This window comes from Cherax quadricarinatus, chromosome 4 (genome assembly GCF_038502225.1).
Source record: "Cherax quadricarinatus isolate ZL_2023a chromosome 4, ASM3850222v1, whole genome shotgun sequence".
NCBI classification, from domain to species: Eukaryota; Metazoa; Arthropoda; class Malacostraca; order Decapoda; family Parastacidae; genus Cherax; species Cherax quadricarinatus.
In genome coordinates, this window is record NC_091295.1 from 68,086,919 (window position 1) to 68,103,606 (window position 16,688).

General features: G+C 36.5%; 1 protein-coding gene across 6 annotated transcripts in view; it reads left to right on the forward strand.

Moving 5' to 3' along the window:
- The window catches only part of LOC128684275 (protein jim lovell), a 56,656-nt gene that overhangs the window by 22,782 nt on the left and 17,186 nt on the right, over positions 1-16,688 (forward strand). For 3 of the 6 annotated variants that reach the window (XM_070097226.1, XM_070097210.1, XM_070097221.1), the window contains exons 4-7: positions 371-544; positions 1,240-1,362; positions 2,517-2,624; positions 7,628-8,073. In XM_070097226.1, the coding sequence (XP_069953327.1) occupies positions 371-544; positions 1,240-1,362; positions 2,517-2,624; positions 7,628-8,059 (837 nt within the window). In that variant the 3' untranslated portion in view covers positions 8,060-8,073. Of the gene's footprint in view, positions 1-370; positions 545-1,239; positions 1,363-2,516; positions 2,625-7,627; positions 9,562-16,688 lie in introns of those variants that run through there. The other 3 variants (XR_011393577.1, XM_070097231.1, XM_070097219.1) reach the window with 2 other exon arrangements.

The following is a 16,688-nucleotide window of genomic DNA, read 5'->3' on the forward strand; positions in this document are numbered from 1 at the left end:
CCTAACTGCCTCCTCTTTTAGTTTATAAACCTTCACCTTCTCTTTAAACTACTTAGTAAATTATACAATTGAAGTCCTAACAATTTAGATGATGAGTTACACTGTTTAATTTGGGAGATTTAGAAATAATATTGTGAAAATCAGTCAAGTGTTAATTTAGTTCATGGTTCACTTGTAGTGCTTGCAGTTGTTTCACTTTTGTTGTGGAACTTGTAGAGAATGAAAATTTTAACATACTGCAAAAGAAAAGTAAAATGTAAGTTAGATATTTTAATTGTTTTCACCTAAATGTGATTAAAAAATACACACTGATGCTGTTGTAAACAGTTTTTATTGGCATCTCAAGTGGTTTTCCTTTCACTGTCATCAGGGTGTGAGTGGTGAGGCAGTATTAGAGGAAGTAGAACATCCACCTTTGCCACATATTAAAGAAGAGCAAGATATAACTTATCACGATAATTACGATGCCCCTTTACACTCGGTTCAATCGAGTTATGATGGCGATTCCTACATGCAAGAGAAAGAAGAAGAAGGAGGCCCTAAGGTATAAATTAGAGTTTATATGTTGTGAGAGTTTTATGTTTTGCTCACTTATGTATTTACATATAGCTTTAGTTAACCCTTTCACCACGTAGATCCTGATACTGAATGGAGCTGTGTTTCTTTAAAAATTAATTATTTCATTCTGGGCATTAAAAAATGTTTTTAATATCTGTACTGTGCTTTGATGACTTATGGACCATGAGGTGCAATGGAGTTGCTCCCAGCCAGTGGCTTCTTCAGTCCTGTACGGAGAAGAGCAGTGGAAGATGAGGAGTTTGAGGAAATTAGTCCCTCAGCCTGGAATTGGACTGAAGAAGCCACTAGCTGGTGAAATGTTTCCTCAGTAAAGGTTTCCAAATGTTGCACAAGTGTCTCATTCTTCAACCTGGAGTTTACCTGGAGAGAGTTCCGGGGGTCAATGCCCCCGTGGCCTGGTCTGTGACCAGGCCTCCTGGTGTCAGTTTTCTAAACCCTTTACATTTTCCATTTTCCTGGGTTGATAAAAAAATAGATACAATAGTGAAAATAAAAACAGTTCATGAGTTTCATTGAATTGTTTGTTTTTTAGTCATGTGACCTAGACTTTTCTTTGTTATTCACTTATTTACAATGCAAAATATAATACAATATTTTTGTTACTTAGTTATGTACATGTACTGTGCTTTTACCTTCGAGCATTTGTTTAATTTTTTTCAGGTGGAAGCAGAGGACTCTTCAAGTGTGATGGGGGAAGATCTGGGAGTAACCTTCTCGAACATGTTGCAGTCAACTTTCCCAAGTGCAGATGGTGTTGATCATCACTCTTGTCTGCCTCCACATGTATGTTGCTTTTATTTTGTTGACTTACTGTGGAAAGTAAGAAGTTTATCCATAGAGACAAAAGGAGGAATGTAACAGTGTAGTGGTACCAACACTTTTTGTATGAGTGCAAGGAATGGGCTTTAAATATTGCAGCAAGGAGGTGGCTAGAGACAATGGAGATGTCATGTTTGAGAGCAATGTGTGCTATGAATATTATGCAAAGAATTTGGATCATAGAAATTAGAAGAGTAGGGGCTATCAAAGGTATTCAGAAGCCTGAGGAGGATTGGTTGAGGTGGCTTAGACATTTAGAAAGGATGGAGCTGATGAGGATGACCAAGAGGGCATATAAATCTAGGGTGGAAATAAGGAAGGAGTAGGGTCATCTTTGGAAAAGCGAGAGGGGGGGGGGAAGGACCTATGAACTTTTGCATCCAGCAGGCCTGGCTTGATGTTTATTTGGAATATGAGCAAGTTAATATTTATTTAGGGATTCAGGGGAACTGGTTAGCTGGACTCGTGTCCTGAGATGAGAAGTGCAGCACTTGTACTCTGAAGTTGTCCTCCTTTTGTGGTAGACTGCCATTGTGTTAAAAAATCATTAAATGCAGTAGTAGGCACTCTTGATGGGTGTGTCAGCTTTTAAAGAAGTTGAATTTCTAAAAAAATTGAAAGAATGGAGGGAGCTGCTTCTTAGCATTTTTTCTTTAAGTAAGCAATCTCTGTAACTGTTTCGTGCTATATGAATAAATGATTAATGCAGTAATAGACGTATGAATTTGCCACTTTAAAACTGAGGGTATGTAGTGTATATTTGATCATCTTGTTAAGAAAGGGGCACTGGGGACTGAGGTATTGAATTAATGCCTCTAAAATATTAAGTAAAGGCAGAGGAGTGACTTCCAAACAAGGAGATAAAGCTACAAGTGGGGAAATCAATTTTTGATGAACATTTGGATGGTACAAGATATTTTTTCTAATGTTTTAAGATTATATATAAATACTATTGTTAGTATCTAAAATGGTTTTGGGTTAAGGTTTGTAGGAAATTTAAGTTTAAATAATACTGATTGAAAATAATGTTGGTAGAAACTTGTGAGAATCCATTCCCTGAAAATTGAAGTTTTTGATAATCATAATGAAATTTTAGAACAAGAATGTTTCCTACCTAGGTGAGCTTAGATCCATGGGATGGTGGAACAACAGCTCGCAGTCTCCCTGGTCACAATCTCCAGACAACTGCTGCCTCACACAACCCTCTCAGTCACCACCAACAGAAGGTGAGTCACTTTGCTTTATGGGTTATGGCCTATTCTTGTATCTTATTTGCTACACTAGATGCTTTGAGTAGCAAAGGAAAGTTTTCACCTGGAAATAAAATTGTGGGCTAGAGTATTATAAAGGTGTGAAATTCTATACCGACACCTTGACGTCTAGATTCAAATACAGTACATGAATGTTAATTTTGTTTTTGTAATTGTACAGTATGTTACTTTGTGTGTGTGTGTGCATGTGTGTGTGTGGGTGTGGGTGGGTGGGTGGGTGGGGTTTTTAAACAGGATACGGATGCTTAGTGACTTTCAAACTTCAGAGTTAGAAAACGTGGTACATACTAGCAAGGTGCATGATAAATATAAAAAAATAGCTAAATAGTATTGATAATACTGGTCCACAGTCCAAGCATAAGAACTTTCAAACAAAGTATGTGAACTACTTACGATGGGGGAGTAGCGGCTCATAGTATGCATTAGTGCAAAAAGCAGTAGTATTCCAGTATTTTATTCTAGCCATCTTTAGTTCATAGTTTATCCTTTAATTAACAATCCATGTGTGTTATAAGAAAAAATAACTTTCATTGAGCAAGACAGCACCAGCATTGTAAATATTTTTGTTTCATTAACCTGATAGGATTGCAAAGAGTACTGTACCATGTGTTTGTATTGCCTTTATTTGCAACTGAATAGGCACAACACCTAATATAAATTAGGTAAATATGCTTTCTTATCTAATGTGGAACAATACAGCTTTTATTCTTTTGTTTTCTAATGGGAAATAAGTTTCATGTTCTGAATAGCCAAATTACATATGACCTATAAGAATGCAGCTCGTTCATACATTTAAGAATGCATATATTTGTATTAAGAGAATAATTAACCCTTTCAGGGTCAACAGGCCCTCTCTAAGACTTGTTCTCAGGGTCGCCCAAAGTTCCAAAAAAAAAAAAATTTTTTCTTATGAAAATATAGAGAATCTTTTCCCGATCATAATGACACCAAAAGTATGAAATTTGATGGAAAACTTACAGAATTATGGTCTCGTGAAGCTAGCGGTCTCGACGATGTTTATGCATCGGCGATTTTGCCCACTTTGAGCCCTATTTTCGGCCAATTCCAGTGTACTAGTCGACAAACATCATAACTATTTCGATAGAACTCCATTTTTTCTATCGAATGAATACAAGAAACCAACTATCCAATACAGTGGTTGGAATTTAGTAATTTTTGCCAATTTCACACAAATTTCAAAAGATGCCAATTTCCAAATAGGGTCCAGAATAAACAAGAAAGACATTCCTGGCATTAAAATAACATTTCCTCTGTTCATTAGTCACGTCCCCACGCCCCTCTTACATTCTTTTGCTTTCCACTTTGAATTTTTATTCTCACAAAAAATAGAAGATTTACTGTTATGCAGACTACTGCTTTAGTGTAGAAATGGTATAAATAATATCGGCTCACTTGGGAAAGAATATTAGACTCACCAGTTGATGTGTATTGGATGCTTAACATGATTTGTTTACTTTTGAACTTTGGTAAAAATTGAACATTTCTGCTACTTTGAGCTCAATTTCAAGGTACTTTTCATTGTAAAACGAGTCAAAATCATCTCAATTTCTGTAATATACCTTCCATTCTATAAAATGAGACCAGGAAAACTAGAATACAACAATAAATACCATACAAATATACAGTGCAAAGTCGCTGTTTTAATCCAAGAACACGGTCAAAGTTATTTTTTTCTCATTACGCACTGTGTGCTGCAGGATTTTTTTTATACTGTGCACACTGACCACACAGACCCATTCTTTCATATGTAGGCCTACCAGCTTTCTCTCACTAGATTTGAGGGCGCCAGAATTTAGGCGTACTAGTACGTCAATAACCCTGGTGAGTAAGCTGTACTAGTACGTCCGAAACCCTGAAAGGGTTAATAGATTATTTAAAAAAAAAAAGGGGGGATTTAGCATTCAAAGGTATGACAGATAAATCTGTAAGTGGAAAATTAATCTTGGTCTGATCTTCTAAGATGGTACAGTACCAGGGGTATTAACAAAATCCAAACATTTCAAAGGAAAAATCCTTCCTTTATTGCCAACATTTGGTTAAAAAGATATATAGTTAACTATTTTTATAAGTGGTCTTCTCACAGAAGATAATGCAAAATTTAGAACATTTACAGAAACACATACATGGAATGTTTTGGACATTGCAATATGGGGGTGAAATTACAATATCCTGTATATAGATATGAGAGAGTAAGTTAAGGAGTAGCAGCACTCTTTGTAAGAAATTTTTTTTTTGTACCAAACTTAAATTCATTGATAATACAGTAGAAGTATTGTGTATTTAAGTGGAGAATAAGTATAGTATGTGGTAATTATCTTTGTATATAAACCATCATCGTCAATGACTAAAGAATTCGTGAAACAGATGAAGAAAGGTAGCTGCCTTGAGAATCCTTTACTAAATATTGTCCTTGGAGATTTTAATCTTTGAAATGTTAAATGAAAGATGGTAGACAAGTATTGTACAGTACTAGAAATGTTCCTGGAATCATATTAACCCAATAAATACTTGCCAGAGAGCTATAGGGGCTCTGTGAAAAGTTTGCCTTTAACCAACAAATATTAGAATCATTCTACTGGAGATGGAAATACAAGATTTGCCCTTCAACAGCAATTTGGAACTAATCAGAGACATAGCAATCTCAAATACAATATACAGTTCTTTGATCATAATCTCACTGTAGTACAAAAAATGTACAAGTTCAGGAGAAATCTTGAAGGGATTTTCAGTAAATTTAACTTAAAAAGTCGGAGGAATGGCAGACAAAATAGTTCAATTAAAGTTTCTTTAACTAAAAGTCGTAGATGGGTTGCTGCCGAGAAGATTTGCCACAAATTGCGTTAGATCACGCCAACAAACTTTTATACAGACTATTTATGCTGTTATTTATGCTTACAATGTGAAGGTCTTTCATCATCATCGTCATCCTCATCGTCTTTGTTACTATGACCATCATCATTGCCATCACCATCACCAGCATCATCATTGTAATGAGGTGTGGTACACCATTTCCGCTTCACAAGGCATAAAACAAAACATTGTAGTGCTTAGTTGTACAGGCAGTTGACAGGGAAGCTTGGCTTCAGGTTGTCCTACGAGAACCCTCAAAACCAGTCACAGGTATGTCATACACAGGTATGATGATGATATATGATCAGCTTTAAAGTGGCAAATCCCTGAGATAGAAATAAAGTTTTACTGCAGCTTCTTATTATATACTTATTAACACTTTACAAAAGTATTTGCGAATTGTTGCAGATCTTTCTAAATAATTGTCATTTGTAAAGCTGTTAAAAATTACTCATTTGCTTTGAGCAATGGGGATATCAGTTAAAAATTTTAATTTATTTTTTTTAGAGCAAGGAGGAATTAGTTTTGAGTTGCTATGATTGTATGAGCTTGTTTCATAGAAAGTCATAAAACTGAATTAAATACAGTGGACCCTCGGTTATCGGCCATAATCAGTTCTAGAAGCTCGGCCTAAAACCAAAATGGCCGAAAACCGAAATAATATTTCCCATAAGAATTAATGTAAATACAATTAATCCGTTCCAGACAAAAATATTCACAAAAACTTTTTTTTAACACGTAAATCAGTATTACATACCTTTATTGAAGACTAATGCTGGCTTCTAGAATGCCTGCTACACTTTCTGCATGTCTACAACACTTTCTGCATGCCTGCTACACTTCCTGTATGCCTGCTACACTTCCTGCATGTCTGCTACAGTCCCTGCATGCCTGCTACACTTCCTGCATGTCTGCTACACTTCCTGCATGCCTGCTACATGTCCTGCATGCCTGCTACACTTCCTGTATGCCTGCTACACTTCCTGCATGCCTGCTACACTTCCTGCATGCCTGCTACACTCCTTGCCACTATGTCTGCCTGCTTTGAATTCTATCATGTTTCTCACTTTCTTTACCAAAGTACCTTTACTAAGAACTTTCTTTGGGGCCATGGTGACTTATTTCGCAGTTGCACTTGATAAATAACCACCAAAAACAATGGTTTATAGTGAAATGCTTGGATGAAAGAGCAGAAGCTTCCTCACTCGCCCTGAGACACAGCCAGACTGACGTGAGCGGCTGCTGGCAGGTGGGTGTGTGTGTGTCCTCTATGGCCGATAAGCGAAATAACGGCTGATAACCAGAAGCCGAAAAACTGGCCTATAACTGAGTTTTAACGTGGTGGTTCCAGTTAAATAGTTGTCCATAAGTGAGGCACTGTATCTGTGGCATAATTTGTTGCAGGAAGACAAATTTTATATTTATAGAAGCCCATTTTATATACACATATATATTAACATTGAGTTCATTAAGCATGAGCACTGTGGTTCAAGGAAACTTCAGTCCCTAGTAAAGGACTCTTCTAAAAATTATGCAGTACAGAATAAAACTTCAAAAGTACCTTTTAATATAGGTACTGTAATATTTTTCTTATGCTGTATTGAAATTATTTGTATACTTGATATGTATATGATTTAGGTAGGTTTGCAACACCATTTGACTATTTTGATAATCACATTCTGTAGAATATCTTGCTAAATATTGGCAAGTACAATATTATATTCAATATTTCAATAGTTAATTAAGATTTGTGCATTTTGCTTTATAATCCAGTTATACAATATCATCAGATAGTGTCTAGTTTAGCATTTATACTTGGTGCTTCAGTCAAGTTGATCTTTGCTTTTGTCAGTTTTAAGGTACTTTTTGCGAAGCTTGCTAGTGTGAATCTCAAAGCACAGTACAGTACAGTATTGGGAAGATAGGGAGGAAAATAAATATTTAAAAGGATTTTTTCTCAGTTATAAAACTGATATTTTAATTACTTCATATAGTACATGAGCAATATGAAGCAGACAGTCAAGCTTATGACAAGTTTAAAGAGTTAATGAAAGTGGACCGAAGGTGACTCTCCCGTCCTCCCTCAGGCTGCTGTAGCTGCTCTGGGCCTCCTTCACTCATCAGGGGACTCTCAGCCACCACTTCGCCTCCTCCCACAGCAGCATCGGGGCACTGGAGGTTCGCCTTTTGCGCATCAACAGAATGTGATGGTGGGTGAAGGCCTTCTTCCTGGAGAATATCTCCAACAAAAGGATAAACCACAGCGAGATTATGTGTGTCAGTTCTGTGGGAGAGAATTTAGCCACCGGACTAACTTACAGGCCCACTTGAGGATACACACTGGTGAGAAGCCATTCCACTGTCTGTACTGTCCTTACCGTACAGCCCTGAAGGGAAATCTAAAGATGCACACTATCTCCAAGCACAAAGCCGACTGGAAGACCATCAAACACTTAGTACAACCTGTGACTGATGAGAAAGGTGTATGGAATGTGGCCAGGGAGGAGGAGGTCACCTAAGGTCTTACTTTATGGTATGTTAAGTCATGATGTATCTGATGGCATGTGTATTACTGGAGTAGGATGTTTTAAGTGACGTACTACTTTTAAAAGAAGTATTCAGATGTAGTTGCTTTTAATGGGATCAGGTGCACTGGATGTTTATCAAGAAAGTTCCTTACAGTAGTAAATTTAGGTAAGAAAATGTTACCTAATGGTATGCTGGTCTTGTGGGCATTCAAATTAGGGCTATATTTCAGAGTTGATTGTGGAATAGTGTTACAAATGAAGATCTTGTATGTAATAAGCTTTATGTACACCACAGTTTGTTGTGAAGTACATTAACTTCTACCTCCCAGAATATAAATGATTAGTTAGCTTGGGGTGGTAAGAACTCATCTTAATGCACACACTGTATATATGTAGATCTCTTGGATTGGAATAGAAATCCTGAGTACGGTGTTTAATTGTTTTAATGTTTTTTCTAGCTCTGATTATTAGTTTTCTCTTCAGCAAGAAAAGATTACTTAGTGGGAACAGTATGGAATAGTGTGTAAAATGTGTTGTCAGATATTTGGTAATAAACAGTCTTACTATTTCCATAAATACAGTATTCTATTAATATATAAACTTGAAATTAGTGTGTAAAGTGCAAATATAATAAGTTTCCATGTGGAGTTGACAGGAAAAAATTACAGACCTACTGTGTTATGTCTGTTCATCAGCAAAATATTTATCTGCATTTAGTACCATACTGTATTGGGAGTACTTTGTCTTGTTTATTTGGAAACTTTATATGTATTGTTAGTGGTATCACAATTTTTAATATAATCAGCCTTTCTTATTAATTCAGTGTTATTGTACTGTCTGTAGTTCAAGAACAATTTATTTATTTCATTGATTTAATTTATTCTTAAAATTGTTGTTATTATGCACTGCATTCAGAATCCTTGCTGGAAATGTTTTTAACGAGCACCAGAATTTGCCTAATCTTTTCATTATTTTACAGTATACTAATTAACTGTTAATAACAGCTTATATGGCAATTTTACAAGTCATTAAAACTGTACACATGATGCAACTATGTACATTACTGCAATAGAGTGCCAGCCATAAGGTGATCTTGATCTTTAGTTGGGTGTATACCTGGAGACGGTTTTGGGCATCAGCATCCCCGCAGCCCGGTCTGTGACCAGGTCTCCTTGTAGATATAGAGAGAGAGAGAGAAAAATACAAGTGCTAAATCCACTAGAATCATACAGCACTGATGATAGAGAGACCTGGTCATTATATGGTTCAGCTAGGAAGAGGTGAACGGGAGTGGAGATGCCATGTTTGGGAACAATGTGTGGTGTGAGTATTATGCAAAGGATGTCCTTTTCCCCCAAAATAATTTTTCTTGCCATAAGTTGAGGGGAATTCTTTTCCTCTGAAAGACATTGACATTAGTGATTTTTAGTTGTGGTTAGGTTTGTCTTTCAGTTTTGTTTAACCCTTTCATTGTCAGTCCCATTGTATCACAGCTTTGAAGCCAGTGTAAATCCTGTAGTATGATGCCATGAGCTCGACTCACTCAGATAAGCTGTGAGAAGTAAATTTGGGCCTAGATGTGAGAGAATGGGTTTGTGCGGTAAGTGTGCAACACACAAAAAAATCCTGCAGCACGCAGTGCATCATGAGAAAAAACTTTGCAGTGTATCTTTGTATGTTTTTTATGATTGTATTCTCAGTTTCTTGGTCTCATTTGATAGAATGGAAGATATATTACAGAAATAGAGATGATTTTGATTAGTTTCAGGACTGAAAGCAACTTGAAATTGGGCTCAAAGTAGCAGAAATGTTTGATTTTTGCCGATATTCCAGGGTATACAAATGACATCACTTGTCCAATACACATCCAACTGGCCAGTTTAATACACATTTAAAAATGCACTAACATTATTTATACAATTATTGCAATAATGCAGTAGACTACATAACAGTAAATCTATTTTTTGTGTGAATAAAAATTTGAAATGAAAAGCAAGTCTGTTATAAGAGGGGCCTGGAGACATGACTAAGGAACAGGAAATGTTTATTTAGGGCCAGGAATGTCTACATTGTTTATTCTGGACCCAGTTTTCATATTGGCAAGTGTTGAATTTTGTATGAAATTGGCCAAATTACCAATTTCTGATCATTTTATTGGGTAGCTAAAATAGGTAAATGGGGGTTTCTTATACTCAGTCGATAGAATAAAAGAAATACTTGTGAAATAGCTATGAGTTTGGTGGACTGGAACAATAGAATTGGCTAAAAATAGAGCGCAATATCAGCGAAATCACCGATACATAAATATCGCCGAGAGTGCAATATTTACGCAACGATATTAATGGAATTAAGCGAGAGCATAATTTCGTAAATTTTCCATCTTATTTCGTACCTTCATTGCCTTCAGAACAAGATTCTGTGTCATTTCATAAGATTAAATAATATTTTTTTTTTTTAAATTCAACACTGAGAGCAAGTTTGAGAGCAGGGGCCTTGACAGTGAAAGGGTTAACCCTTTCAGGGTTTCTGACGTACTAGTACGGCTTACGCACCAGGATGATTGATGTACTAGTACGCCTAAATTCTAGCACCTTCAAATTTAGCGAGAGAAAGCTGGTAGGCCTACATATGAAATAATGGGTCTATGTGGTCAGTGTGCACAGTATAAAAAAATCCTGCAGCACACAGTGCGTAATGAGAAAAAAAAAAACTTTGACCGTGTTCTTGGTTTAGAACTGACTTTGCACTGTATTTTCGTATGGTATTTATGGTTTTATTCAAGTTTTCCTGGTTTCATTTTATAGAATGGAAGATACATTACAGAAATTGAGGTGATTTTGATTGGTTTCACAATGAAAAGTACCTTGAAACTGAGCTGAAAGTAGCAGAAATGTTCGAAGGTAAACAAATCATGCCAAGCATCCATGTCAACTGGTGAGTCTAACATTCTTTCACAAGTGCGCTGATATTATTTATGCCATTTCTACATGAATGCAGTAGCCTGCATAACATAAATCTTCTATTTTTTGTGAGAATAAAAATTCAAAGTGGAAAGCAAAAGAAATGTAAGAGGGGCCTGGGGACGTGACTGATGAACAGAGGAAATGTTATTTTAGTGCCAGGAATGTCTGTCTTGTTTATTCTGGACCTTATTTGGAAATTGGCATCTTTTGAAATTTGTGTGAAATTGGCAAAATTGCTAATTTCTGACCACTTTATTGGATAGTTGAAATTGGTAAATGGGTGGTTTCTTGTACTCATTCGATAGAAAAAATGGAGTTCTAGAGAAATAGTTATGATTTTTTTGACTAGTACACTGGAATTGGCCGAAAAGAGGGCTCAAAGTCAGTGAAATTGCCGATGCGTAAACATCATCGAGACCGATAACTTCGCGAGAGCATAATTCTGTATGTTTTCCATCAAATTTCATACTTTTGGTGTCATTATGATCGGGAAAAAATTCTCTCTTCACAAGAAAAATTTTTTTTTTATTTTTTTTCTGAAAGGGTCAATTTAGTAAAGGTTTCAGTTTCACTCCTTGGATTTTCCTCCACAAGTTCTTAGTCACTGACCACAATTGCTCCATCTGTATGGGGGACCTTTGATCCGCCAGAATAGACAAGGCCAGTGACAGGCTGCAAAATGGCTAAGAATTAAACAAAATTTGACTTTAGAAAGACTAAAATTGTTATTATTATAATCCAAAAAGAAGTGCTAAAACTAGAAGGGTCAAAGAAAGGCTAAAAGCATTAGACTTGATCTCACTGGCTAATAGGTGGAAAACAGGAAACACAATAACAACATACAGTACTACATTATAAAATGATGCAAAAGAAGATTTAGGGATTACAATATTTCATTCCAAATATATACAATATCACTGTAGAAGGCATAGTATAGCTCCATATAAATTATGGCATTAACCCTTTGACTGTCGTAACCCCCAATCCTGAGGTGTCTCCTGGTGTCGCAAAATTTAAAAAAAAAAAAAAAATATTTTTTCTTATGAAATGATAGAGAATCTTTTCCCGATTGTAATGACACCAAAAAAATGAAATTTGATGGAAAACTGACGGAATTATGCTCTCGCGAAGTTAGCGACCTCGGCGCTGTTTACAAATCGGCGATTTCGCCCACTTTGAGCCCTATTTTCGGCTAATTCCATTGTTCCCGTTGCCCAAACTCATAGCTATTTCTTAGAACTCCATTTTTTATATCGATTGAGTACAAGAAACTGCCCATTTACCGATTTCAACTACCTAATAATGTGGTCAGAAATTTGCAATTTGGCCAATTTCACGAAAACTAAAAAATATGACAATTTCAAAATAAGGTCCAGAATGAACAATGCAGACATTCCTGGCTCTAAAATAAAATTTTCTTTGTTCATCAGTCATATCTCCAGGCCCCTCTGATATTACTCTTGCTTTCTATTTTGAATTTTTATTCAAACAAAAAATAGAAGACTTACTATTATGCAGACTACTGCAATACTGTAATAATTGTATAAATAACATCAACCCTTTCATTACTGCATATTAGAATGGCTAGTTGGATATTTATTGCACAATGGCATCATTTGTTTACTTTTGAACATTGGCAAAAATCAAACATTTCCCCTACTTTGAGCTCCATTTCTAGGTTCTTTTTATAGTAAAAGCAATCAAAATCACCTCTATTTCTATAATATGTTTTCCAATCTATCAAATGAGACCAAGAAAACGAGAATACAACCATAAATACTATACGAAAATAGACCACAAAGTCGGCATTTTAATTAAAAAAAACGGTCGGAGTCTTTTTTTTCTCATTATGCACTGCATGCTCCAGGATTTTTTTTATATGGTGCACACTGACCACACAGACCCATTCTCTCACATGTGAGCCTACCAGCTTTCTCCTGCTTGATTTGAAGCCGCTAGAATTTATGAGTATATATACGTATATATAAGTTAGCATATGAGAAGTTTTTACAAAGTAGAAGTGATGCAAGGAGGGAAGAGTATATGGAGAAAAAGAGAGAGGTTAAGAGAGTGGTGAAGCAATGTAAAAAGAGAGCAAATGAGAGAGTGGGTGAGATGTTATCAACAAATTTTGTTGAAAATAAGAAAAAGTTTTGGAGTGAGATTAACAAGTTAAGAAAGCCTAGAGAACAAATGGATTTGTCAGTTAAAAATAGGAGAGGAGAGTTATTAAATGGAGAGTTAGAGGTATTGGGAAGATGGAGGGAATGTTTTGAGGAATTGTTAAATGTTGATGAAGATAGGGAAGCTGTGATTTCGTGTATAGGGCAAGGAGGAATAACATCTTGTAGGAGTGAGGAAGAGCCAGTTGTGAGTGTGGGGGAAGTTCGTGAGGCAGTAGGTAAAATGAAAGGGGGTAAGGCAGCCGGGATTGATGGGATAAAGATAGAAATGTTAAAAGCAGGTGGGGATATAGTTTTGGAGTGGTTGGTGCAATTATTTAATAAATGTATGGAAGAGGGTAAGGTACCTAGGGATTGGCAGAGAGCATGCATAGTTCCTTTGTATAAAGGCAAAGGGGATAAAAGAGAGTGCAAAAATTATAGGGGGATAAGTCTGCTGAGTATACCTGGTAAAGTGTATGGTAGAGTTATTATTGAAAGAATTAAGAGTAAGACGGAGAATAGGATAGCAGATGAACAAGGAGGCTTTAGGAAAGGTAGGGGGTGTGTGGACCAGGTGTTTACAGTGAAACATATAAGTGAACAGTATTTAGATAAGGCTAAAGAGGTCTTTGTGGCATTTATGGATTTGGAAAAGGCGTATGACAGGGTGGATAGGGGGGCAATGTGGCAGATGTTGCAGGTGTATGGTGTAGGAGGTAGGTTACTGAAAGCAGTGAAGAGTTTTTACGAGGATGGTGAGGCTCAAGTTAGAGTATGTAGGAAAGAGGGAAATTATTTCCCAGTAAAAGTAGGCCTTAGACAAGGATGTGTGATGTCACCGTGGTTGTTTAATATATTTATAGATGGGGTTGTAAGAGAAGTAAATGCGAGGGTCTTGGCAAGAGGCGTGAAGTTAAAAGATAAAGAATCACACACAAAGTGGGAGTTGTCACAGCTGCTCTTTGCTGATGACACTGTGCTCTTGGGAGATTCTGAAGAGAAGTTGCAGAGATTGGTGGATGAATTTGGTAGGGTGTGCAAAAGAAGAAAATTAAAGGTGAATACAGGAAAGAGTAAGGTTATGAGGATAACAAAAAGATTAGGTAATGAAAGATTGAATATCAGATTGGAGGGAGAGAGTATGGAGGAGGTGAATGTATTCAAATATTTGGGAGTGGACGTGTCAGCAGATGGGTCTATGAAAGATGAGGTGAATCATAAAATTGATGAGGGGAAAAGAATGAGTGGTGCACTTAGGAGTCTGTGGAGACAAAGAACTTTGTCCTTGGAGGCAAAGAGGGGAATGTATGAGAATATAGTTTTACCAACGCTCTTATATGGGTGTGAAGCATGGGTGATGAATGTTGCAGCGAGGAGAAGGCTGGAGGCAGTGGAGATGTCATGTCTGAGGGCAATGTGTGGTGTGAATATAATGCAGAGAATTCGTAGTTTGGAAGTTAGGAGGAGGTGCGGGATTACCAAAACTGTTGTCCAGAGGGCTGAGGAAGGGTTGTTGAGGTGGTTCGGACATGTAGAGAGAATGGAGCGAAACAGAGTGACTTCAAGAGTGTATCAGTCTGTAGTGGAAGGAAGGCGGGGTAGGGGTCAGCCTAGGAAAGGTTGGAGGGAGGGGGTAAAGTAGGTTTTGTGTGCGAGGGGCTTGGACCTCCAGTAGGCATGCGTGAGCGTGTTTGATAGGAGTGAATGGAGACAAATGTTTTTTAATACTTGACGTGCTGTTGGAGTGTGAGCAAAGTAACATTTAAGAAAGGGGTTCAGGGAAACCGGCAGGCCGGACTTGAGTCCTGGAGATGGGAAGTACAGTGCCTGCACTCTGAAGGAGGGGTGTTAATGTTGCAGTTTAAAAACTGTAGTGTAAAGCACTCTTCTGGCAAGACAGTGATGGAGTGAATGATGGTGAAAGTTTTTCTTTTTCGGGCCACCCTGCCTTGGTGGGAATCGGCCAGTGTGATAATAAAATAAAAAATATACGTCAAACACGGTACCTCGTAAGACGTATATATACGGCCGCGACAGTCAAAGGGTTAAAGGTAGCTAGCAGGGATGATCATTTGTACAATGTGATTTTTGTTATTTTACCATCTTTGTTCCTGTTTCAGTTGACCTAAGGGTTTCCAGCTGTTTAACACTTTAATGATTTTATGCTTTTGCAAAATAAAAAATTGAATAGTATTTAAGTTTTGTAATGCAGCATTCTATAACTTCACATTAACAGAAACTATGTACAGTATATTCTTAGCTTTAACATTATTAAGTTATGAGTTATGACAGAAGTGTGGCTGGCATATGTATGAAAACCATGTGTGAGTTATGTTATTATCAGGTGCAGTAGGTAATAAATGGATTGTTTTGTGGAAATCCTTGTACAACACAGCTGGAACTTACTGTAATTCACAGGTCATGAATCTTCTGAACTTAGTCATTGGTACAGTGGTTAACATGGTGGCCTTTGATTCCTCAGCACCCAAGGTTAAATCCTGCTACTTTTCTATTTTTAAAAATCAGCCCACCAGCATTTGTGCATTTAAATCTCATAAAGTGCAGTGCAGTTTAAGAATATTTAAAACCAGCATGGATTCTCAATGGCCCAAAAGATCTTGTTTTTTATTTAAATTTTAAATTTAGATTTCATTTACCAATGCAGCTTCGTTTTTATACTGAATAAGAGAGCGAGAACAAGATGATGATTGTTGAATGCTAATACTTTTTGTTTTAGAGTGTTTTATTATTGAGGTACAGTGCTGTATCAAACTTTTTTATGCACTTGTCATTGTATAAATATTTTAAAAAATTATGAACAGCTCTACTTTTGTTAAAAATTAAAAACTAGTATGAAATAAAGAAGATAAGTTTAAAAATATTTTCAGATACTTTTAACCTTAAAAGTGTACAGTTTTGACTAGATGTACTTGAACACATAGGCTCACCCAATGTTGACAGTCTTTATAGATAAAAAAAATGTTAGCTTGCCTGTAATATATGTTTACCTTAAATCCACCTTTATTATTCAGAGTGTGATTTAACTTTTATAGGAATTGACACTGAACTTTCCTTGCTTATTCAGTGTGGTGCAGTTAAAACGTATTCCTTTATATCAGATTTTCTCCAATACATTATCCTTTTTACATATTGAAACTTGGTTTAACACCCCACACATCAGGAGTTGGCTGGACCATGTCCTCTTAAGGACTTGTACTGTCCATATCCTTGAAATTTTAACTTTTTGCTCATTTCAAGTTTTTTAAAAACACAGCCACTACTATTGTAACTTAATGGGAAGGGGTCACTTTCAGTTTTGAGTTTTACCAATTGCCCTGACTGTGTTGCAGGAAATATAGGTATAGAGTCTGTGACCATTGAAAAAAATTGGACAACAATTAACTTTTGCTTGTAAAAGATTCCAGGGAAATAAATGGAAAGGAAATTAAAATGGGAAAAGAGTGTGCTTGTTTAAAGTATTTCCAGCATAGT